The sequence below is a fragment of the Phodopus roborovskii genome, unplaced genomic scaffold (genome assembly GCF_943737965.1).
Source record: "Phodopus roborovskii unplaced genomic scaffold, PHOROB, whole genome shotgun sequence".
Lineage (NCBI taxonomy): Eukaryota > Metazoa > Chordata > Mammalia > Rodentia > Cricetidae > Phodopus > Phodopus roborovskii.
In genome coordinates, this window is record NW_026126418.1 from 69,783,402 (window position 1) to 69,806,446 (window position 23,045).

At 49.0% G+C, this 23,045-nt stretch overlaps 1 protein-coding gene across 2 annotated transcripts in view; it reads left to right on the forward strand.

Moving 5' to 3' along the window:
• The window catches only part of Ak8 (adenylate kinase 8), a 110,356-nt gene that overhangs the window by 34,819 nt on the left and 52,492 nt on the right, over window positions 1-23,045 (forward strand). For both annotated transcript variants that reach the window (XM_051184993.1, XM_051184994.1), the window contains 2 exons: window positions 1,352-1,483; window positions 5,630-5,719. In XM_051184993.1, the coding sequence (XP_051040950.1) occupies window positions 1,352-1,483; window positions 5,630-5,719 (222 nt within the window). The remainder of the gene's footprint in view (window positions 1-1,351; window positions 1,484-5,629; window positions 5,720-23,045) is intronic.

The following is a 23,045-nucleotide window of genomic DNA, read 5'->3' on the forward strand; positions in this document are numbered from 1 at the left end:
GCAACCCCCCCCACATAAACATACACATGCATACCCTTACATGGACCAATCAGGCAACACCCCCAAAAGATTTCAAAGTCTGTATAATGAACAAATATTACTGGTTCTCAGTTGGATTACTTTTTGCTTCACCATACTGTCCACCCTCCAGGGGAGGTTCAGATTATGTCTGAATACATTTATTGGTTGTGTTACTGGCACTTAGTAGATAGAGTCCAGGATGACCTTCCAACACTCCTCAAGCCAAGATTGGAAAATCCTATAATAGACACATCTACAAATCCCCCCATAAGATAGATGTCTTCCTAAAAGAGCCATGTTGGCCCAGCCCTTCTTCAGGATGGGATCTGCTTGACAAAGACTGGCAGGTGCCACTAACAGCTGGCCTTGCACAGGACAGTCTGGGGGCCTTGGCAGGAGGTGAAGCTGTGAGGGAATGGCCCAACTCTGCAGCCTCTTTGGTGGCCAGCTGTCCTATGTAGGTCCCAGCAGGCAGCTCCCTGGCAGCAACCGCCCCTGCCTCCATCCCCTCCCACTTATTCTCACAGCCCCCCTCTTCTGGGTGGGCACAGGAAGGGACCTGCTTGATGTGAAGTACCTCCTCCCTCCCCGCTGAACTTTCTGGCACCCTGTGCCTTCCCATGGTGAAGACTCTTCATTGTTGAAGATGTTCACCCCTATCTTCCCACCTCTCTCTTCATCAAATGCCAGAGGAACAGCACAGGTCAGGAGACCATGGCAGAGTCGGCCACTCTTGTGACCTATTTCATTACTGCCTTTTTGGAGTCTTGCAACAAAGTTAGTATCCCTGGAGTGAGGCTGCACAAATTATTCTCCAAATTATTCTCCACCGGTTCCCGAGTCCTTTAGAAGTCCCTGCACACCAGGCCCCTTCTGAGCCCGACCTCTTATCAAAGCCTGTGTGTGATACAGGGTGCACATCTCCCCTAGGACACCAGCCTGGTCCTGGGGCTTCAGGTTAGAGGCTGGGACAGATGAAGACTGGAAACCACCTAACTGAGCAGACAGTCAATGAGAGATGCTTTCATGTCTAGGGCCAGCCTCCTGCCCAACACACTCAGCCCCAATTCGAATTGGGGGCAAATGCAGCTGCCTGCAGCACGCTATGGAGCAATTCCAAGACAGTGGTTAGAAACAGCACCACTCCCTGTGCACCTCGGTGCAAAAAGATGTGCAGTTCTTCCTCCATGATTCCTTCCTTGATGGTCTGAATGTCAGGTTGTGGAAGGCTCCCACTGTGCTGCAAGCAGGCAGAGCCCATGCAGGGGTGTGAGCGGGCTCCTTTTCTCATAGGACTTGGATCTGATATTCTCATGTGCTCTTATTCCAGCTCTGACCTACGTTCAAACTGGCCACCGATGCAATGCCCCATTCACCCCCAAGGTGCTGCTATGTGGGGCAATGGGCTCTGGGAAGAGCTTGCAGGCAGCCCTTCTGGCCCAGAGATATGGCCTTGTTGACGGTGAGTATCTCACCAGAAGTGTGGCTTCCTGCCTCTTACCTGCCCAGGCTTTGTAATGGCTGATGGGGAAGAACAGTAACCATTCTCTTTCCTACTCTTGCTTCTTAATCCTTCCCACTTAGCTCACCCCTGTAGGGATAAAAACGTTTCCCTTTAAAGGGCATCTCCATACAGACACTAACCAATAAAACGTGTCCACAGCCCAAAGGCTGGGACATTTTCTGGCCACCCATCTTCACTTCCTCTGGGGCACTCTCCCCGATCCTCTGGGGGCTTTTAAGCAGCTCCTCACCGGGCCCTGCTGCTTTCTTCATGGCCTGGCTCAGCTCCCCCATCCCAGGTCAGTGTGACCACAGGCAACACTTCCTGCACCAGAGGGAGATGCCGTGCTCTGCACAGTTTCAATAAATATTTTACCAAGCAGAGAGAAAAATATTGAAATCAGTTTTCCAAGTCTTTGCTGGTATGGTCCCAGGCGGCCTTGGCTGCTGGCTTGCGTTGGTGGGATCAGTGTGGTACTGGGGACATTTAAAGGTGTTGCTCCCCACCCCCACGTGCCACAGCCCACCTAACCTCTGGGAAAAACGACTTTCCCCAACCAAATACATAAATATGCATGTACACTCCCCCAAATAGCACACGTGCAAATATATCCAGAGATAGACTTCAACCAGGGTCACCTTTTGAATAAATGTGCTCCTTGTAAGACTTGTCTTTTAAGACATGGGGGATGAGCTGGAGAGACAACCGTGCCATTACCCACACATCTCCAGGCTCAGTTCTTGGGAAGATGTAGGTTTCCGCCTCTCTCTGTTTCCTCTCAGCCGGAAGAATTTCCTTTAACATTTCTTTCCCTTAACATCTGCCAATGACAAATCCCCTGTCCTTTCATATGTCTGAAAATTTCATTTTCTTGCCTTCGTTTCTGAAGAATGCTTGTTACATATAGAAACCTATGTTCACAGACTGGTTGTGTGTCTCCCCCCCCCCCCACTTTGAAGGTGTCGTTCCACTGTCTTCTGGCCTGCGGGTTCTGATGAGAACTCAGATTATTTTTGTGTCCTGTCACCCTGCCTATATAAGTGTTTCCTCTCCCCCTCTGGCTGCTTTTAGTATTTTCTCTTTCTCGTTGGCTTTTAGCAACCTGAGTATAGTTGCATAGAGGAATGGCTTTGCTTTATGGGTTTTTGTTGTTGTTGTTGTTGTTGTTGTTGTTGTTGTTGTTTTGGTATTGCTCCCCCCACCCCAAGACAAGATTTCTCTGTGTAGCCCTGGCTGTCCTGGAACTCACTCTGTAGACCAGGCTGGTCTTGAACTCACAGAGATCTGCCTGCCTCTGACTCCCAGGTGCTGGGATTAAAGATGTGTGCCACCACCGCCCAGCTGGTTTATTCTTCCTGGGACACACACAGATTCTTGGATGTTGTACCTGTCACCAGAATCTGGAATTCTGTCATCTCTGGTTGCTTTCTGGGTGTCCTGTGTCTCTTCGCTCCTCTCCCCATCTGCTGGGACTCTAGTGACCTGTGTGTCAGCCTGCCCGTTGAAGCCCTGTCCTATGCCCTGCCCTGTTCTGTTTTAGATTCTTCCATTCCTCTTCTCTTGCCTTTAGACCCACTGGACACAGCCATGTTTCTCATTTACCAGATTGTATTGTCCAGTTCTAGGATTCCCATCTGGTCCTGTTTCTCTGGTTTCCATTTCTCAGCTGGTCCCCATCTGTTTACTTATTTTAATCTTTTCCTTTAAGGTTGAAAGTGCTGTCTCTCTGTGACACTGCCCTGCACCCTTGCTGTGCTAATTCTGACAGTCTATTGTCTACTGATCTGATTCTAAGGTCCATTTCTTTCCTTGCAAATGTTTGCATTTTTTCTAATTTTTTCAGTAATTTTCATTTTCATACTTGGACACTTTGGTGCTTGTGTTGAGAGTAGATTTTGTGCTTCTGCATTAAGAGTTTTAAGTTTAGCTGGGCATTGGTGGTGTAGGCCTTTAATCCTAGCATTTAGGAGGCAGATCTCTGTGAGTTCCAGGCTATCCTGGTTTACAGAATGAGTTCCAGGATTGGCTCCAAAGCTACACAAAGATACCTTATCTCAAAAAAACAAAACAAAACAAACAAACAAGAAAGAAAGAAAGAAAGAAAGAAAGGAAGGAAGAAAGAAAGAAGAAAGAAAGAAGAAAAAAGAAAAAGGAATTTTCAGTTTGGGGCCCCAGGATGGCTCAGAGGATAACCACTGGCACACAGGCCTCATAGCCTGAGTTCCAGTCCCAGATTGTCTGAGGAAAACTGCCTCCTGAAAGCTTTCTTTTGACTTTCACACATATGCTAAGACACTTGCATGCTTGTGCATGTACACACACACACACACACACACACACACACACACACACAAGAAATCCAGGTGGCAAAGATTGCAGCCCAGGGCTGCCTGTTACTGTAGCTGCCAAGCATGGTTTCTGGTCTTTCTTTGGTTCCCTGGATTTCTATGAGGGAACTCAATGCTACCCACTGTCCCTCCCCAGCCAGAATCGGAGGCTGAGAATGGATTCAGTAGTGTGCATTTTGGTTCCAACCCTGCTGATTACCAGCTCTGTGACCTGGGTTATAGCCTTTGGGTCTCAGTTTCCTTATAAAAGGGCACTTGATGATTGTTAGGGATGAATAATCAAAGGAAGTGGCACAGCGCTTCACAGACAGGCTGTCTCACACCAGTCTGTGTCTGGGTTTTCCTCAGCTGGGGAAACTGCCCACTACTCAAGCTACACTGCAGTATGCATATTATCAGGGACTAAGTCTATGGTAGCTGGTCTTTGCTATGCAGATCATTCTAGGTTTATTTTGGTTCTTTATAATGGGCAAGAAGATCCCTAACTGAAGGTTATAAAGCCAAGATTGTACAACTAACAACCCAAAACAGCTTTTAAGCCTTCTGGCTGGGGCTGGAAAGATGACTCAGTGGTTAAATGCCACACGACCATGAGGAGGGGAGGTTGGATCCCACCCACCCACATAACAGGCCAGGTGTCCCATGCATGCATGTGACACCAGCTCCAAGAGGGGCAGAGACAGGAAGATCTCTGGGGTTTGTTGACTTCTAGCCTAGCCAAGATATGGAGACCCCCAGGTTCAGAGAGAGACCCTGATTCAAAGGAATAGGCAGAGTGACAGAGGACACCTGATTCCATCTTCTGACTTCTACACACACACACACACACACACACACACACACACACTGAGGAAATGCGCAGGGGCTAGGAGAATGTTCGAGTCTTCCAGAGGATCAGTGTTTGGTATCCAGTACCCATGTCAGGTGGCTCACAACTGCCTGTAACTCTGGTTCCGGGGCATCTCATGCCTCTCCTGGCCTAAGCAGGCTTCTGCACACATGTGTGCAGACACATAGGTATCCCCATCATTAAAAAACAACTCTGGCTTTGGAGAGAGATGGAAGCGTATAGATTTTTGGTTTTGGCTTTGGCTTTTGTTAAATTGTCACTGACTGACCTCTTCCATGTGCTGTCCATGGCTGAGGCTGAAGACACAGTGGGGTAAGGCAGGAAAGGCCCTGCTGCCGTGGGCACGCAGGCAAGGGGAATAAAAAGATTGCAGCCACCAGGTGGCTCCAGCAGCCTGCAGCTATGGCTTCATGTCTTTGGGGTTTCCCTTGGTCCTTTCATGAACCCACCATCCCTCTCAAGCACCTTGCCGAATGGAATGGCTGGGGTACCGCCATGATCCTGACCTCCTCCATCAAACACTGTGAACGTGAACACAACATGTCCCCAACTGCATGCTATTCCTCCACTGCCACCCAGAGAGCGCCGAGTCTGCTTGGCAATTCCGGGTATAGCCAGGGCCCTCTCTGCAGGAGCCTCCCTGTCAGTGACAGCCTCGTTAGTGCCTTCCCGCGTGGTCCATTTTTAATGTTCTTTGGCAAATGCATTCCTTTTCATTCTCCTTCTCCCTCTCTCTTCACTTCCAACTTCCTTTTTGATATTTGCTTCCTTTTGGACACCCCACACCCTTTTATATTTTTTTCAGTGACCTTTCCCGCCTCAGCAGGCAGTGTGAGCTGGAGTGCCTTTTTTCCCATCCTTCCTTCTATTTAAAATTTAACAGTGTCTCCGCTCCTCTCCCCTCAGTCTGCTGCGGGCAGCTGCTGAAGGAAGCTGTGGCAGCCAAGTCAAGCTTCGGGGAGCTCATCCAGCCGTTCTTTGAAAAGAGGATGACAGGTAAGGCCACACTTTGCACTAACTGCCTCAGCCTAGTGGATCCAGGGCAGGTGCTCTGTCCACCTGTGGGCACAGGTAGGGGAAAGAGGGCTAAGCATTTGGGGATGCAGACATGCTGTAGTTGTGTGTAGCAGGCTTTCCTGGACCGTAGCCCCCCCTCCCAGTCATGACATGGAGATTCATTATTAATTATGAATGCTCAGCCTTAGTTTAGGCTTGTTTTTAGCTAGCTATTTTTTCTTTTCTTTTCTTTTTCTTTTAACTTAAATTAACCCATTTCTGTTAATCTATGTGCCTCCCCAAGCCTCATCCATCCTGCTTTCCTGCTTCCTCCATGTGTATCTGCCTGTCTGTCTGACTGTCTGTCTAGCCTCCAGTAGGCTGGCTCCCCAGGCTGGCTAGCCAGCTCCCCTTTTCTCTCTGCCCACCACCTCTGTCTATCCCTCTTCTGCCTTGTTATTGGATGTTTAGCTTTTTATTAGGCCAATCAGGTACCTTAGACGGCAAGGTAAAACAGCAATGCATCTTTACATAGTGAAACAATTGCAGCATAAACAAAAGTGACACATCTTTACATAGTTAAACAATGATTCTACAACACAAACAAATGAAACACATCTTTACACAGTTAAACAAATATTCTATTCTACAACAATTGTGGCTTGTTTATTTAGGGAAGACCAAGTGGCATCCATATCTGGTCCCATGCCAGGTAAGTCATAGATATGGTGGCTTGCCTCTGGTGGCTTAGAGCATTCCATTTCTTCCTGTCTAGAAGGTTCACTTTTCACGGATGGACCAGAGGAGGACTTGTTAGGGAAGCAGTATCAGATAGTCTTTCCAGGTCCCCTGTGTCACCTACAGTCTGAAAGCATCCCTGGATCTAACTCTCCAAAGGGCACCTTCCTGAAGCAGGACAGCTGGGCAGTGTGAGAGCCAGTGTGCACTGCAATGCTTTCTGGCCTGGTTTGGATCCCAGTACTGCACCAACCAGCTGGTCGTGAGACCCCAAGAAACTCCTGTGTTCTCAAAGGTCCAAGCATCTTGGCAGTGAGATGGAGAGAGAAATTGTCATGATCATTGCCTGGACCATCCATCCACAGGGCCCAGGAGGTGGAGAGAGGGACAGCTGCACTGGGATGCAGCCCAAGTAGGTAGAGTGCCTGCCAGGCACACATGAAGCCCTGGGTTGGATCCACAGCACCATAAACTGGGCATGGTGAGGCACACCCGAAATCCCAGCACTTGGGAGTTGAAGATTACTGTCAGCTACGTAATGAGTTTAAGGCCAGCCTGGGCTGTGTGGGACCCTGCCTCAAAAAGATAATAATAACAATAACAACAACAATAATAAACAGTAGAAGCAAGCACAATGGCACCTGATGTGTGTCCACGTCCTGCTCCTGCCCTACACAGTGCCAGGTTCCACACTGCAGATTTATGCACTGCATGAACAAACAGGATACCAAAACATGTAGCTGGGTGGCCTTGGCTTCTGCCCTGTGCTGTGCTGTGTTTGACTATGTGAAAAACTAGTTCCCCACCAGCATACATGTAAGAATCACAGCTAAAGACAGTGACCAAGCCAAAGGACAGAGCAAACTTTCATGGATTTCCCAAGGGATGTACAGGAACCCTTTGACCCTTCTTGTAATGTCCACATGTTCCCCTCCCCCAGTATGAAATTACAAAAAAGTAAACATTTGAGTAGTTTCCAAGCTTATATCCATTGGGCCATTTTATGAAGTATGTTTTCTCATGTATATAAGGTTGACATCATACCCAATAATCTATTGAGAGATTGGATCAAAAGTCATGCCCATTAGCAATGCCATATGGAATGCTGTCCGTGTATGCACACCTGTGTCCCTGTGTGCCTGCTTCCTCCATCTCTTTACCACCTCTGGTTGCCACCAGCATGTTTGTCTGCTGTTGCTGATGGAACAGACCTTGTGGTTCAAGACAACACAAGTTTATTTTATTACGGAGGCCAGAAATCCTGAACCAAAGTGTTGCCCAGGCCATGGGCATGACTGTACACCTGCCTTCTTCTCCCAGCTCCAAGAGGCTTTCTGTATTCCTCACTGTGGGGCTCTCTTCCCTTTTTGAAGTCAAGCAGTGTGGCATATCTGTATCTCACTCCGTCTGTCTTTTCTGCTTCTCTATATAGGCATAATCAATATGTAGACCAGGCTGGCTTGAACCCACACAGCTCTGCCTGGGTCTGCCTACTGAATGCTGGGGTGAAAGATGTGCACCACACCTGGCTATTCTTGATTTCTTATTCCAAAGACTGAAATAATGATTCATAGGGATGTGCAAAAGTAGAAAGGAAACTTCACTTAAGCAAAGCAATAGTGCAGCTCAGAAGCATCTGTTGATTGACAGTGGCCCAGGAGTGGCTATCGTTCAGGGCTTTCTTTATTGGGTGGGTTTCAGAGAAGACGAGGTTTGGCTGCAGGGAGCATAGTGAAGGCTGGTCTCTGTTATGATGAATATATCTGGATTGTGTAAACCTTCCTTCCCAGAATGCATCTGGATTTAACCACATTCACTTAGGCATAGGCATAGATGCTAAATAGAGAATGTGTCCTAAAAATGTCCTTCGGGGACACAGTTTTCCTTACTGTACATGCACCTAAAACCAATCTAATCTGTCCCAACCCACAGCCCATAGTTTTTGGGTTGTGTCCAGGATTGAGTAGAAATGGGGTTTTATCAAGGGACCCAGCAAGGGGAGTGTACTGGTTAGGTTTTGTCAACCTAACCCAAACTCAGACATATCTGGGAAGACAGAACCTTAATTGAGAAATTGCTTCCTTCAGATTTGTCTGTGGCCATGTCTGTGGGCTCTTTCTTGATTGTTGATTGATGTGGGAGCCCACTGTGGGTGGTGCCATCCCTAGGCAGACAGGACTGGGCTGTAGAAGGTAACTGAGCAAGCCATGGAGAGCAAGCCAGTAAGCAGCATTCCTAAGTAACCTCTGCTTTGGTTCCTGCCTCCATGGCTTCTCTCTGCCCTGGCTTCCCTCTATGATGGGTCATATGCGATATGCCAAACAAACCCTTTCCTCCCTGAGCTGCTTTGGGTCATAGTGTTCATCAAAGCAACTGAAACCAAACCAGGGTTGGGAGTAACTTGTTTCCATCATCTAATGCAGCTCGATGTGGGTGGGAGTTCTTAGGCCACTTAACAGGTTGCTGAATACATCACCTGGGGAGGGGCATGTGCATGGTCCAAGCCAAGCAGATGCCAAGGTTGCAAAACTGTTCCTTCTGCTTGCTGCCTCAAGTGTATAGATGGGGGCTTGGGGAAGTGTTATTCTGACTACCAGAAAAGTAAGTCTTGCCCATCTGTCTTTAATTGTGACCACCTTTTGATTACAAGTGAGATTGGAAAGGTAGAATATAATTTGATAAGATAATTTGATATGCTTTTCCCATTGTGTGTGGATGCCAGGCTTTTTTTTTTTTTTTTTTTTTTTTTTTTTTTTACTTAAACCATACCTAAGATGTAAAGGGGAACAATGGGGAGCGGCTTCCTCTCAGGAGATCTGGCCCGTTACTGAATACTGGCTTCTTCAGCCTTCACCCAGACAAACTGAGGAGGCCCTTTTGAGGCCCAGCTGACATCATGGCCTTCATCATGGTCTGGGGTCTTGTGAATATGGAGACAGGTGTGTGCTTCTCTGGATGGCCCCCTCTTTGGTCTTTTGTGCTATTTTATTCCTCCATGGCTTTGTGTTTGTTTAGGAAATATACCACTAGCTGTTCGTGCTTCCTACAAATTAATGACACAACAACCACCACTATCAGGCCTTCCCAACAGAAGCAATATGTTTTACCGTTTTGTCTCACAGCATAGCAAGAAGTGCATTTACATAACATCACCACTCAGGGCCTCATTAGTGGGCTTCGGAGAAACTGCCAAGCCAGTCAGAGTGCTGGCCTTGAAGGGGGGACACATGCTCTGCTCAAGCTGGAGGGGCCACTTCCCAAAATCCGGGGCAGGAAGGGCTCTAGTGATTCTCCACAGTTGAGTTTTGTGAGGAAGATGTAATGGAACAAGGGACTGCCGGACCATCCCCAGTCATGCCTACTTCTTGGAGGAGGCTGTCTGAGAACCAGTGACATCTGTGATTTGAGAGGTGTGTTAATGTTCATGTTTGAGAAATGATCCTGAATCCTGACTCCGTGATGGTTAGTGCTACCTGTCAACTTACATGATCTAGCGTTACCTAGGAGACAAGCCTGGAGGCACACCTAATCGGGATTGTCTTAATTATGGTAACTAATGCAGAAAAAACCATCCTACCTGTGAGCAGGAACATTCCCTGGCTGGAATCCTAGACTGTGAGTGGAGAAAGGCAGCCTGCATTGCTCTCTGCTTCCTGATCGTGCTGTGATGGGGCCAGCTGCATCTTAATCAGGGTTACTATTGCTGTGATGAAACACCATGACCAAAGAAAGCAATTTGGGGAGGAAAGGGTGTGTTTGGCTTATGCTTCCAGATTACTGTTCATCATCGAAGGATGTCAGAACAGGGACTCAAGCAGGGCAGGAACCCAGAGGCAGGTGCTGAGGCGGAGGCCATGGAAGGGTGCTGCTCACTGGCTTGCTCCTCATGGCTTACGAAGTCTGCTTTCTTATAGAACCCAGGACCACCTGCCCAGGGGTGGTACCACCCACAATGGGCTGAGTCCTCCCCATCAATCACTAATTGAAATAATGCTCTACAGCCAGATATTACAGAGGCATTTTCTCAATTGAGGTTCCCTCCTCTCAGATGACTTTTGCTTGTGTCAAGTTGGCACAAAAACCAGGACAGGCTACTTCACACTCCCTCAGCCTAGACTGTCCCACCATGATAGGCGGTACCTTTACCTGTGAGTCAGAGTAAAGCATTTCTTTCGTGAGATTTTTATCATAGCAACAGAAAAAGAAACCGAGGCAGATCCTATGAAAAAGCAGCCCCCAGAGCAGCAGGTAGACAAACACCTTCATCTGGGACTAACAAGTAGAAATGCAGTTAGGATCCAAAGTCACAGCTCTGCAGGCCCAGAGAAAGACACCCAAAATGTCCATATCCTGCTGGTGGGCCTGGGAGATGGACTCTCAGACCTTGCGGGGATGAGCCTTGGCTGGGCAGAGGCAGCAATAGAAGGCAGCAGCTCAGGAGAGCCCTCCCGAGAGAAGCACTGTCATGTCGTTCTGCACCCCATGTCAGAAGGTCCCTCTTGAATGATAAAGGACAAGTTGGTACACTCTGTCCCTCTTTGAGATTCAGAAGAGGGAGGCCACAGCCGCTCCTCCACTGTGTGTGTGTGTGTGTGTGTGTGTGTGTGTGTGTGTGTGTAAGTGTATGGATGTTTGGATCTGTAGATGTGTGCATGTGTGTATATGTGTATGTAATATTTGTATGTTTGCTCATGGGAGTATGTGGGTGTGTCTCTGTGTATATGTATGTGAGTCTATTCAGGCATCTTCAGATGTCCTTCTTCAGATTCCCAGGCATATTCTAGTACCTTTACCTTGAGTGTCAACAATAGTCTTAGGAATGTGGAAATTATGAATCTTTCCAAGGATAATCAAGACCCATAAGGTACAGAGAGTCTGGCCTCCCAGGCAGAGAGAATTATAAAAACAAAGTCAAGGGGGAAGTGTCAGGAATGTATCACATGCCTGCAATCACAGCACTTGGAAGGCAGAGAGAGATCAAGGGTTCAAGGTCATAGCTTAAGTTTGGGGTTCTGGAGTTTTGGGGTTGTTTGCTTTTCGTTGTTTTTGTTGATATTATTATTGTTGTTTGGGACAGGGGTAGCCATGTCTCTGTGTAGCTCAGACTGTCCTGGAACTCACTCTGTAGACCAGGCTAGCCCTGAACTCAGAGATCTACCTGTCTCTGCCTCCAGAGAGCTAGGATTAAAGGTGTGAGCCACTACTACCTCCTGGCTTATAGCTTGTTTGAGGCCAGCCTGAGCTACATGAGAACCTGTATCAAACAAAAACAAACAAACAAACAAACAAATGGAAAAAGACAGAGACACACCACTGTGGTCCAGAAGCCCCTGGAACTTCTGAGCTTATTGGTGTCACTGTCATGTGGCCACCCAGTACAAGAAACCCCATCCCAGGTCAGGCACCTAAGACTCATCCAGGAAGCCGTACGCCGACTGGGAGCCCTCTGCTGGCCCATGCTGCTGTTCCTGACCTCCTGGCCATCTTTCTCACAGACAGGCCCTCCCTGCTGTGGCAGGCTGAGGCCTTCTCCTCTCTCTGCTCATCGCGCACGCCCTAGATAGAGCCGCACGGCTGTGTCCCTGCCACCCTTGCAGTCCTGTCAGCAGCTCAGCTGGGTGGATGCAGATGCCATCTTTCCCCCATGGAACCGCTTCCCGGTGAGTCCCCCACTGGGCCTTGGGATGTTCTGTGTCCCAGCTGTGACCTCTGTGGACTTGGTGATGCTCTCTTTCTGTCCTCACTGATGCTGCCAACACCTCTTCCCTCTCAAATCAGCAGCAAAATGAATAACGGTACTGTTCATTCTTCCACCTTTCTGCATCTTCTGGCCAAAGGACTCCAGGGCCCCATCATGGCTCATCTTCACTCTCTTTATCCCAGCTCTAGGTGACAGGGCCACAAGCAGAGGGCCAGTGAGATGCTTATTCTGTGCCCCAGACTTTGAAATGGATAGGCCTGACCTCCCAAACTCATTCTGACTTGAGCTTCCGCATACACAACAAATTTATTCCCTGGAGTTCCATGTGAGCCATTCTGTAGGCAGCCAGCATCCCTTGCAGCCCACAGGGCTTGGTATGCTAGGCAGGCTCTAGCTTCAAGCATGTCCCCCTTTCTGAGAAGCCCAGAGTGCTTTCGCATGGGCAAGAAATGAGCAAAGAGGACCTCAGACCCTCAGAAAGGTAAGTACGCCAGCATTTCTGGTCAGCACCGCCTGGCTCCTTTGCCTGTATTCAAGCCCACAGTGCATGCCATAGTGCCCTCCCAAATACCGAGCAAGGGTCTGCGAGTGACTGTGTCTCCAGGTGATGGTGTGCGCGGCTCCTTCTGTGACTTCATTCCTTCTGAAAGGATTCTGTGGGCTTTTGTAAATTTCAGAGACCCAGAACTTCCTCAGGAAAGTGATCAGTATGGCTTTGCCATCCGAATGCCTGGTTCCTGGAACGTAGGGCCAGCCCCCGTCCTTCCCCAACTGACCTCACCTGGCTGTGCTGACTCATCTGGCTCATCTGGGGGGACAGGGCTCGTGTCCAGATTGTGGGTCCCCTAGATGACACACTACAACCCCACCTTGGTTCAGGAGGGTGGTGTCTCCCTCTGATCTGGTCACTGGTCTCATTCTTGGATATTGCTTGGGTTTCCAGTAGGGAGATTAAAAACAGGCAAAGAGCAAGGTGTGGTGGTGCGCACCTTTGATCCCAGCACTCAGGAAATAGAGGCAGGTGAATCTCTGAGCGCTGTAAGCCAGCTAGGGCTACACAGTAAGACTGTCTCAGACAACAGTAAAAACACCAACAAAAGTCCAGCTATTGTTGATTTAAGCCTTTGCTTTAAATGTGTGATGTATTTATCTTGAGCATCCACAGCATGCTTGGTCCCATCAGGACCCTGCCGACAAGGGCCTGATTCTTCAGTGGAGCTTCCCTCTCTCCCGTCTCTCCAGGAGTGGAGAGCCATCCACCATAGCTCTGCCTAGCTGGCTCTTGGCAGGCTTACAATGGGCTCCCAATTCACCTGTCTGATAACCAGCAGTTAGCGCAGAAAGACCACATTCCTTGGGACATTCCAGGCATGTGCCTACTTCCAGGGGAGACTCCAGCTATTTAATTGGCATAATAAAAATGACAGTCCTGCTGTGTTTTTGGAAAAGATCATTGCCTGGAGTTAGCAGCATTTCCTCCCACACAGCCTCGATTTCCTAAACACATCTGCCTAGTAAGGTCCCTCGAGGTCTCATAGAATGCAAACAGAGGTGGGAGGTCTGAGGGAGATTTGAGACCCTCACTTGAACAATCACCTAGCAAAAGTAGCTAGCGGAACTCAAGCAAACTGGGGCGGTTACAGGAATTCTTGAGAGCGCTCTGCGAGTCCAGGTCCCAGGAGGCAGCCGACACCACAGCCTGCTTGCAATGCCTCACTTTGTTTAAAATGGGGAATTAATATTCTCATTACTAAATGCACACGAAAGAGTCAACAATAAACTGCTCTCCCCCTTTGTTTAAAACTTGCAAAGAGCTGCGGAGTTGAAAGACCATGCAAAGCCCCCATCTGAGGAAGTAAGAGGACGCCTATCCTTGTTTGGAGCCTGTGCTAGCTGCAAGCTGCCTTCCCGCTGAGGGGAGACCCTAGGGGACCTCTGCCCGCTACCAGCAGCCTTCCAGTGTGGTGTGTTTGTACTCGCTGAAGACAGCGCAGGCCTCTCTAAATAATTTACCAGTTGATTAATAGACTCACAGGGGTATAATTAGTGGAGGGAGAGACAGCGGGCACAGTAACCGGTACACGCTTGGGGGAACAGCCAGCCTTTATTTTTCTACAGAAATTTTCTAGGGTGCTGGGCGTTTGAAGCTAAGTTGGGAAGAGCTCAGCGCCTCTTCCCTTTTGAAGTGGAAATAGGACAGTTTGAATCCGTCGAGTTTAATTTTTCACAAGCTTTAGGGGCCCCGCAGAGTAACTTCCTTTTTATTACTGAAAAAAAAAAACCCATATTTTTCTTTCATTTTTCTGTGCGTGCACACACACACACCCACCCTTGTTTGCGCACACACACACACACACACAGCAGTAAGTCCTAAACACATTAATTTTTCTATCAACATGGGTTGTCCTCAAGCTGCCTCCCCCAGCTATGGCCCCCAGAGCCTCACCCCAGCCAGAGGCCCGCTGGAGGGTGGCCTGGAGGTGGATTAATGGATGCCCCCTGTAATGTATGCATTCTCCAGGGTCCCTCACCTCTGCCTGACAATGCTTTTGAAGTAGCTCCCTTTTTCAAATCAAACTTTTGACTTTTCCACTGGGACTGCTACAAAGACTTCCTTATGGAAACGAGGTAACAGTCTTCCTTTTGGCCCAGGAGAGAGTACAGCAGCTGGGCCAGCCAAACAGGCCATTGGTATAACAGTGCTGTTTGCATTTTGAGGGTCCAAGGGCCTGTTAATGAGAATGGATCTATAAAGGGGTCAGCACACACGTGTGTCCCCAGCCCCTGCCATCAACAGGTTTGTGCCCTCGGAAGCCTAGTTTCTCATTTGTCTTCATTAGGCTTTCATTGCAAAATGTACACTGTCTTTCCACATGATCAGAATGCCATCCAGTAAAGGGAATGTCGAGGCACCAGGAGCCATGAAGCTTTCTGCTCAGTGACTAGTCTGGTGGGGGAAACTGAGGCAACTGGAGATTCTCCATTCTTGGATGCAAGCTGGAGCAAGAAGCCAAGTGGCAGGCGGGTCCATTCCTGCTGCTTGACACCCACCCCAGATCTGCTGCAGACTCCAACGGCTTGCTGTGTATCGGGTATCCAGCTGGTAACAAAACAAGCCCAGACATTTCTAGGCAGTCCAAGGAGAGTCCAGAAGTGCAAAGTGTCCTCCTACTCGGTGTTTCTTGGAGGCATCTTCCTCTCCGGGGGCAGCTGAAGAGGCCTCAGAGAAAAATGAAAACTGCAAGGCACTCAGCTGTGAAATTGTCCTCGACAGGTTGTCCCTGGGAGCCCAGCCTGCTTCTCCAGGCAGGAGGTCCCCAGTGTGCCATCTGGGCAGCCCTTGGCATGGCTGGTGCTGCAATCAAGCCCTTCTCAGACTTTCCCAAAGGCAGGAATGCTTGGAAGCCCCCTTTCCTCTGCGAGTGTCCTCAGTTGATGGGAGCAACATTGCTTCTTCCTCAAGTGGGGCCTGCCGAAGCCTGAGGTGCGGGGAGGAGGCCACCTCCCCACCATGACCTGTGATGACCTCTGCACCTACAAATCCAGCTTGGGGTGTAAGAGGACATCTAAGGAGCTCATCGGCCAGTCGGTGCTGGAGCCTCCCTGTATGGAGGGACCTGGTGGAGGCCTGTTGGATTGCAGCCTGCAGCTTCACACCTGTCTACATCACTGTGTGACATTGTGGCAGCAAGGGGCAGTGGGAGTGACAGAACACACTAAGTACAGGAGGCCCTGGCCAGGTAGGGGCTGAAGGGCATGGGGCCTAAGAACAAGGAAGAGGAAGTTTCTGCCCATGCCTCCAGTCAGCACAGCTGTGCGTGCCGTGTGTGTGTGTGTGTGTGTGTGTGTGTGTGTGTGTGTGTGTGTGTGTGTGTGTGTATCCAGGGCTGCAGGTGAGAAGGAAGAACTTCATCCTCCTTGCCCTTGCCCTGACTGACTCCTCCCGGCCTGCTGAGCATGACTGGGTTACTGGACTGTAACCTTAGCATTTCCCTGTCTGCTTGTGTTCTGTTCTGCAGTGGGGCTGATGGGCTATTCCTCAGTGCCCAACTCCAGCACCACACACACATTCATGAGGACAGATCAGCAGGTATCTGTGAACAACAGAGTAGGCAGATGACAAATGACCCAGGCTCCTGTGCTGTGGACAGTACAAGATAACGGATCTGCTGACACCCAGGACCCACATGCTGCCCTCTGTCCTCTGCCCTCTGCCCTCTACTTCTTGCTTCTATGTACATGAGAAAGAACAAAAAGGTGACTACGTATGGGAGGTTGCTAGAGAGGCCACCTACCGTCAGCCTGAACTGTAGGCACCTTGATTATTAGTTAGGGGGCTCCAGAATCTTGTCAACCGGGTTCCCACCTGCCATGCACATTAAACTGTGGCCTTGGGTAAGCCGCTTGCCCTCTCAGGGCTTCGATTTCCTTGCCTATAAAGTGATCTTTTCTAGCTTCATCAGTTTGCTTTGTGTGCACAGTGACGGTACATCAACAGAGTGCTAGGTGCAGGGGTTGGTGAGATGGCCCCGTAGACAAAGGCACCTGAGTTTGATTTCTGAGGCTCACATGGTGAAAGCAGAGAACTGACTAACAACTTGCCTTCTGCCATCCACACCCATGCTATGGCAGTGCCACCCCCCATAGATAAATGTAATTAAAACAATAGCAACATCAGCATCAGGCACCGTGCACGTGCCATGCTTACCCACTCCCTGCTTCACAGTGACAGTCATTGCTTTTTGTGCTGGTATGAATACATGTGCATTTAATGTATACATTGCATGTGTGTTTTTTATATTCCTGCACCTCTAGAGGCCAGAAGCCAATGTTGGGTGTCTTCCTCAATCACTTTTGTTTAATACTTATTTATTTTACACATCTGCACATAGAGCCTACATGCCAGAAGAGAAGAACATCAGATCTCATTATAGATGGTTGTGAGCCACCATGTGGTTGCTGGGATTTGAACTCAGGACCTCTGGAAGGGTAGCGAGTATTCTTAACCAATGAGCCATCTCTCCGGTCCCCTCAACCACTTTTTACCTGATATTTCTGAGGCAAGATCTCCCACTGAACCTGAAATCTAACAGGCTAGCAAGCTCCAGGGATCCTCTGTCTACACCTCCACAGTGCTGGGCTTTACAGATGTGAGCTGCCACTCACACTTTTATGTGGATGCTGGGGGAATCTGAACTCAAGTCCTCATCCTTGCACAGCAAGCACTTTGCCTACCAAGCCATCTATCTAGCCCCCATGTATAATTTTTGGATATCTTGTTCTTTTCCTATGACAGCCACCTGTTTTGGATGCCTGGTCTCTATAGTAACCAGGAGCAGCCATAACTCTGGTACCCAGTGATCTGTTACAGTGTGACAAGCTGGCCTACCATGGCATAAGATGGAGGCTAGTTTATCATGATCTCAACTTAGTATGTGGATTTGGAATAAGGTCCCAGGGAGAGCTTGCCTTCACTCTGCCCTGACAAGGGGTTAGCTGACATGTAAATTCCTGAAGATTGCTGACTGGTCCTCAGAGCTTGCATCTGGCTCTTTTCCCATTGGGCCTCTTCCATATGCCTCTGCTAGGGCTAGCATGCCCAACCCAGATTCCCATCCCTATGCTTTGTGCTTTGGATAAACTTGGGACAGCTAGGGCTGGCCAGGCATCCCCGCTGCAGTCTTCGTGTGACTGGCTTGGTTTCCTCATATATATATATAATAACTGCAGGTTCCCTCAGCCTTCCTAGGCTGTGGCTGTCTTCCCCTAGCTCAGTGTGGCAATGGGCACAGTGCGGGCTTCCTGCTCTCACCCATGTAGTGTTGTTCTTCTAAAGGCATTGGTAGAGTGCAGAGCCTGACTGAGCCACCAAGTGTCAAACTCTGCTGCCTGTTATCTCTGCAGCTCCAGACAAGTGGCTTTGTCCTATTAGGCTTCAGTTTGCAGTCTGGGGCACTGCTGTAACTGTGCTCCTAGTGTTGTTACCTCAATTATATGAATTAATAGTTGAATTAAAATGAACACACATGCTCAGACCAAAGCCTGGCTCAGGAAAGGAACTAGAGCGTGCTTACACCCACTGTAGTCCCTTTTCCATCCCGACCACAGGGATCACCACCTGGGTTTCTGCTCCCACACCATGACTGCCTTCCCACAGATCACCAGGGCAACAGCATCCAAGATGCTTGTGAGATATAAGAGGAATAAGCTGTTTCTGAGCGGCATACTGATCCTCCCTTGGTAGGCACATCACACTTTCAGTCAGCTCTCTCTCTCCCTCCCTCCCTCCCTCTCTCTCTCTCTCTCTCTCTCTCTCTCTCTCTCTCTCTCTCTCTCTCACACACACACACACACACACACACACAGGCCAGCCTGGTCTCACTTCCTCAGATCCTTTCAGGGCCCATTAAAAGATGTAAAGTGAGGTAAGAATAGTCACCAATTGTAGGGCACCGCATGGCTAATTGAGCATGTTCACAAGTCTTACATCATACTAGGTGAAGTTATTTATAGAAGACAGCCAGTGTTTGAGAAATCTTTTTCCTCGTGTATAATATTACCAGGGATAAACGGAGATGTCTCCCATTAGCGGCCTGTCACACAGCTCTGGGCATGTCAGCGCCGGCGCCATGTCATCTTGTCTGAGTGGGCATTACAGAGGGGAAAGTGATGAATTGTGAGTGGCCAGTCTTGAGCAGGAAGAAAGAACCAAAGAAGACCCCAGGATTGCCCAGAGCTCGAGGATAACATACTTTTCTGGATAGGAAAACACTGACGCTCCCTACAGCCATTGTTTTCCAGGCACTTTGGTTCATGTTAGGAAACACAGATGCAAGAACAAAGACCTCTGACAGAAGGAAATTGTGTGATTACTGGAAAATGGAGAGCTGGAGATCTCCATGGTAAATAAGCCAGACTCGGGAAGATAAATACGGACACCTCTCTCATATGTGGAATCTAGAAAAAAAAGAAAAACAAAACATGAAAATAGAAGAGATTAGAATATTTTGGAAATGGAAGAGGCCATCAGAAGGTAAACAGATGAGTACAGTTGAAGCCCTACGTTGGAGGATGAAGATGACATAATAAAACCCATTTGTAAAATCTGTTTTTCTTTTTCAAAAAGAAAAAGCCTTTTAGAATCTATCAAAACTTTAGAAGACCTTGATCTAAATTTGCACCTGGCAAATTTCCAAGGCCTGGCAAGACAAGGACTGTTCAGAAAGTTCAGTTTACCAAAGACCAGGGAGACCAAAAGGATTTTGTCCATGTGCAACTGCAGGGTGCCTCAGGTGAACAATCTAGGTCTCTTCTTACCTCCCTTGCAGTGTTTGGAAACCTGCATAGTTTTAGGAAGACTCACTTGGCTGCAAGACCCACAATTGACCAGTAGGTGGCAGTGTATAATAAACAAACAGCATCTTTAACAGCCACAAGGAGCACTAGGTCCTGGTACTTCAGGCCACCACAGGTTGTCTTCACACTCACATGCCAGTGATCCTGGTGACAGCATGGGGAGCACTTGCAGGTTAACAGTTCAGAGGCAGCACCATCAGGAAACTGGCTCCTGAAAATGGATGGTTTTGCTTTCGCTGACTTAAAGCAAGACTAGTGGTCCCAGGCTGAGTCAGGGAGGCATATAGCACTTTCCGTCTCTTGAGTATTTGGGTAAATGGAGTGGAATTCAAAGCAAATCAGCCCCTTCCTCTCATGGTCCTTTGTTGTTGTGTTTTTAGCTCTCCCTGCCTGGCTACCTCCGGCCTCTTGGTGGCTCAAAGGAACAGAGCAGGGACCCAGGGCCCACACTGGTGTGCTGGGGAGTAGGGTACAAGAGGAAGGATTCCTATTCTAGCTGGCTTCCTTCCACCCGGATACTGACTCTACAGTGTTCCAAGGACAGGTAGGGGAGGAAAGAAGTAACAGGAGGAGCTTGAAGGAAACACGGGGTGTGAGGAGGGTCAGGAGTACCCGGGTGCAAAGGGAGGAGTTGTGAGGGAGTGTGAAAGGAAGGTGTGGGTAAGTATTGGAAGGGAGTGTGCTAAAGGTACCGGCCTCGTTCTGACCCATCTCAAGGATTATCAGACTCAGAATGCTCGGTGTGAAACCTCAGTGTCTTCCTGGTATGGTGGACAGTAGGGGGCACTGTGGCCTGCTAACTGCCTGGAGGTTGTCTGTGACTGGCTCCCTTCTTGAATAGGCTGAAGATGACATGTCAGACCCATAGTCAGAGAGGGACCAGTTCTGTCCAGCTCCATCCCACAAGAGGCCGCCGCAGGGTGATGATGTCCTATCTGTACCCTGAAACTAATGCTTACAGGAAACCCTGTGTAGGGAAGGCCTAAGAGGGCCTCAAGCCCCTAACTCTAGACCAGAGGTTGGCCAAGCTCCTGGGTAGGGGGTCTTGGTAGGTACCCTGTTGAGCCCCCTAAGCACACCCAACCCTGGAATCAGTGAACTGAGATTTTAATAACCTTGAGATAAACTCAAGGACCTTGAAAAGAAGGAAGAGGAAAAGAAAAAAAAAAAACCCTAACATCACATGATATGATCTGGTGGGATAACAGACATCTTGTACGCTGCTAAACTCGGTCGACAGGACATTCTGAGAAGTAGCCCTTGGCAGTCAGTGGCCAGAAGGGTGAGATGTTAACTGTCAAGCCCCAAAATCAAGCCTGAGGCATCTAACTTAATGGTGAATGGCTTTAGAGGGAGAAAACTCTGCGGAGAAGAGGATATAGGATGGATGTTACCGAGGGGACTCTAAGCTTCCAGCACAGCACCACAGTGAGATCTGGTCAGAGAGCCTGTGGCTGCTAAGCTGACTGGTCCAAACACGTGGGGCTGGGCCAACATGCAGGAGCCTGCGGGGAGCAAGGCATTTGTGACACACAGGTGCCTTCAAGCCCTTATACACATTCTTGGGCCATATTTGGGGTATTCAAGTTTCTCCCCTCTACACCCAGACCCTACCCCTCTGATGCCTGCAAGGGTAGGGCAGTGGCCCAGAGGAGTCTGCCATCTGTCCTCTGCCAGCTTGTCTTTCCAGCTCCCTTCACCCTGGCCCAGGTGAGACAGCACAGCCAGGAGCCCCGGAGGAGATCCCCAGTATGCTTCTGTTGCAGAGGGCTATCACATGCCTCAGCTCTATAGCCCTTTGGAGACTGTGGATTTATTGATGCTTCATAATGTACAAAGATGATAGACTGTGCCAGGATAATCCAAGATGGGAAGTTCTAGGCAAACCCCCATGACACCAGGCTTCTAGCAGAGACTCCCAAGCTGGTAAAACAAGAGGGTGGGAGTCTCCCACCCATGGAGTTCCTCACGTGGGAGCCACCTAATTACAGCCTTCTGGGAGAGTCTGTCCCACGGAACAAGCTCCCAGTGACCAGTGCAACCTCCTACAGACAGAGGTTCCTGTTTTAAAGAAATAACTAACACACAGGACTAGTGACATGGCTCGGTGAGTAGTGTTTGCCTAGCATACATGAAGAGCACATGAAGCCATGGGTCCGATTCTTGGTACCACATAAGCCAGGTATGAGGATCTACTCTGTTAATTCTGGCACTTAGGAGGTGGAGGAAGGAAGATGAGAAGTTCATAGAAGTTCCTTGGTTACATAATGAGATCCTGACTCAGGAAGTAATGGGAAGAGGGAGGCAGGCAGGGAAGGAGGCAACTAACTCCTTTTGTTTGTTGTTTGTTTGTTTGTTTTCTCAAGATAGGGTTTCACTGTATAGCCCTAGCTGTCCTGGAACTTGCTTGTAGCCAGGCTTGCCTGGAACTCAGAAATCCACCTGCCTCTGCCTCTGCCTCTGCCTCTGCCTCTGCCTCTGCCTCTGCCTCTGCCTCTGCCTCTGCCTCTGCCTCTGCCTCTGCCTCTGCCTCTGCCTCTGCCTCTGCCTCTGCCTCTGCCTCTGCCTCTGCCTCTGCCTCTGCCTCTGCCTCTGCCTCCCAAGTCCTGGGATTAAAGGTGTGCATCACCACTACCCAGCCTAGGAGGGAATTCTTTGGGGACTATCTCTAATATTCCATGCAAACTGTACACACAGTGAATAAGAAATCCTGCCTATGAAGTAAAGAATAACAGCCAGAGTTGTCCTTTGACCTCCACACACGTGTGGTGACATACATTCTTGCATGCACACGAATGTGCATGCCCTAAGTAAGCCCTCTTGATTGCGGATGTGACGTAACCAGCTACTGCAAGTCCCGGCATTGACTCCTCTGCTATGATGGGCTGTAACCTGGAATTGGGAAATAATTTCAACCCTTTATCTTTTAAGTTGATTCCTGTCAAGCCCTGAGAAAGGAGATAACTACAGGGTGAGAGGCCACTCTAGTAACTGCTTTGAGCAGGCAGCAAATGGCTATTGTTGGTTTGAGACAGGGTCTCCCCACACCGGCTGGCCTTGAACTCACAGAGATCCACCTGCCTCTGCCTCCCAAGCACGGGGATTAAAGGTGTGCATCACTGTACTGGCTGGAAAGCCCCGAATCTAAGGTGATGTTCCTCTTTTGGAATACAGCTGTGGATTTTTTGAGACAGGGCAGCAGCCAGAAAATGGTCATATGGAGGACAGTGCCTCTCTCTCACTGTCTGGCTACCAAAGCTGTCAGCCTGTGGGGCCTTGTGAGGCTTCAGAATGTGTTCTAGGCTACTTGATGCTCCCACAGATGTTTGGTGAGAAGGAACCTTGCAGAAGCTTCTAGAGAAACAGCCAAGCATCCCCGCTTGGGGCCCACATCCATGGCAAACACTAGTAATATTTACCGAGTATTTCTGGGAAAATGAGTGCAAAGCGCAGGCGATGCCGTGCAAATTGCCAGGACGCAGAACATTAGCAACATGGAGCATTTAATGAGTCTAGGAAGAGAGGAATGAG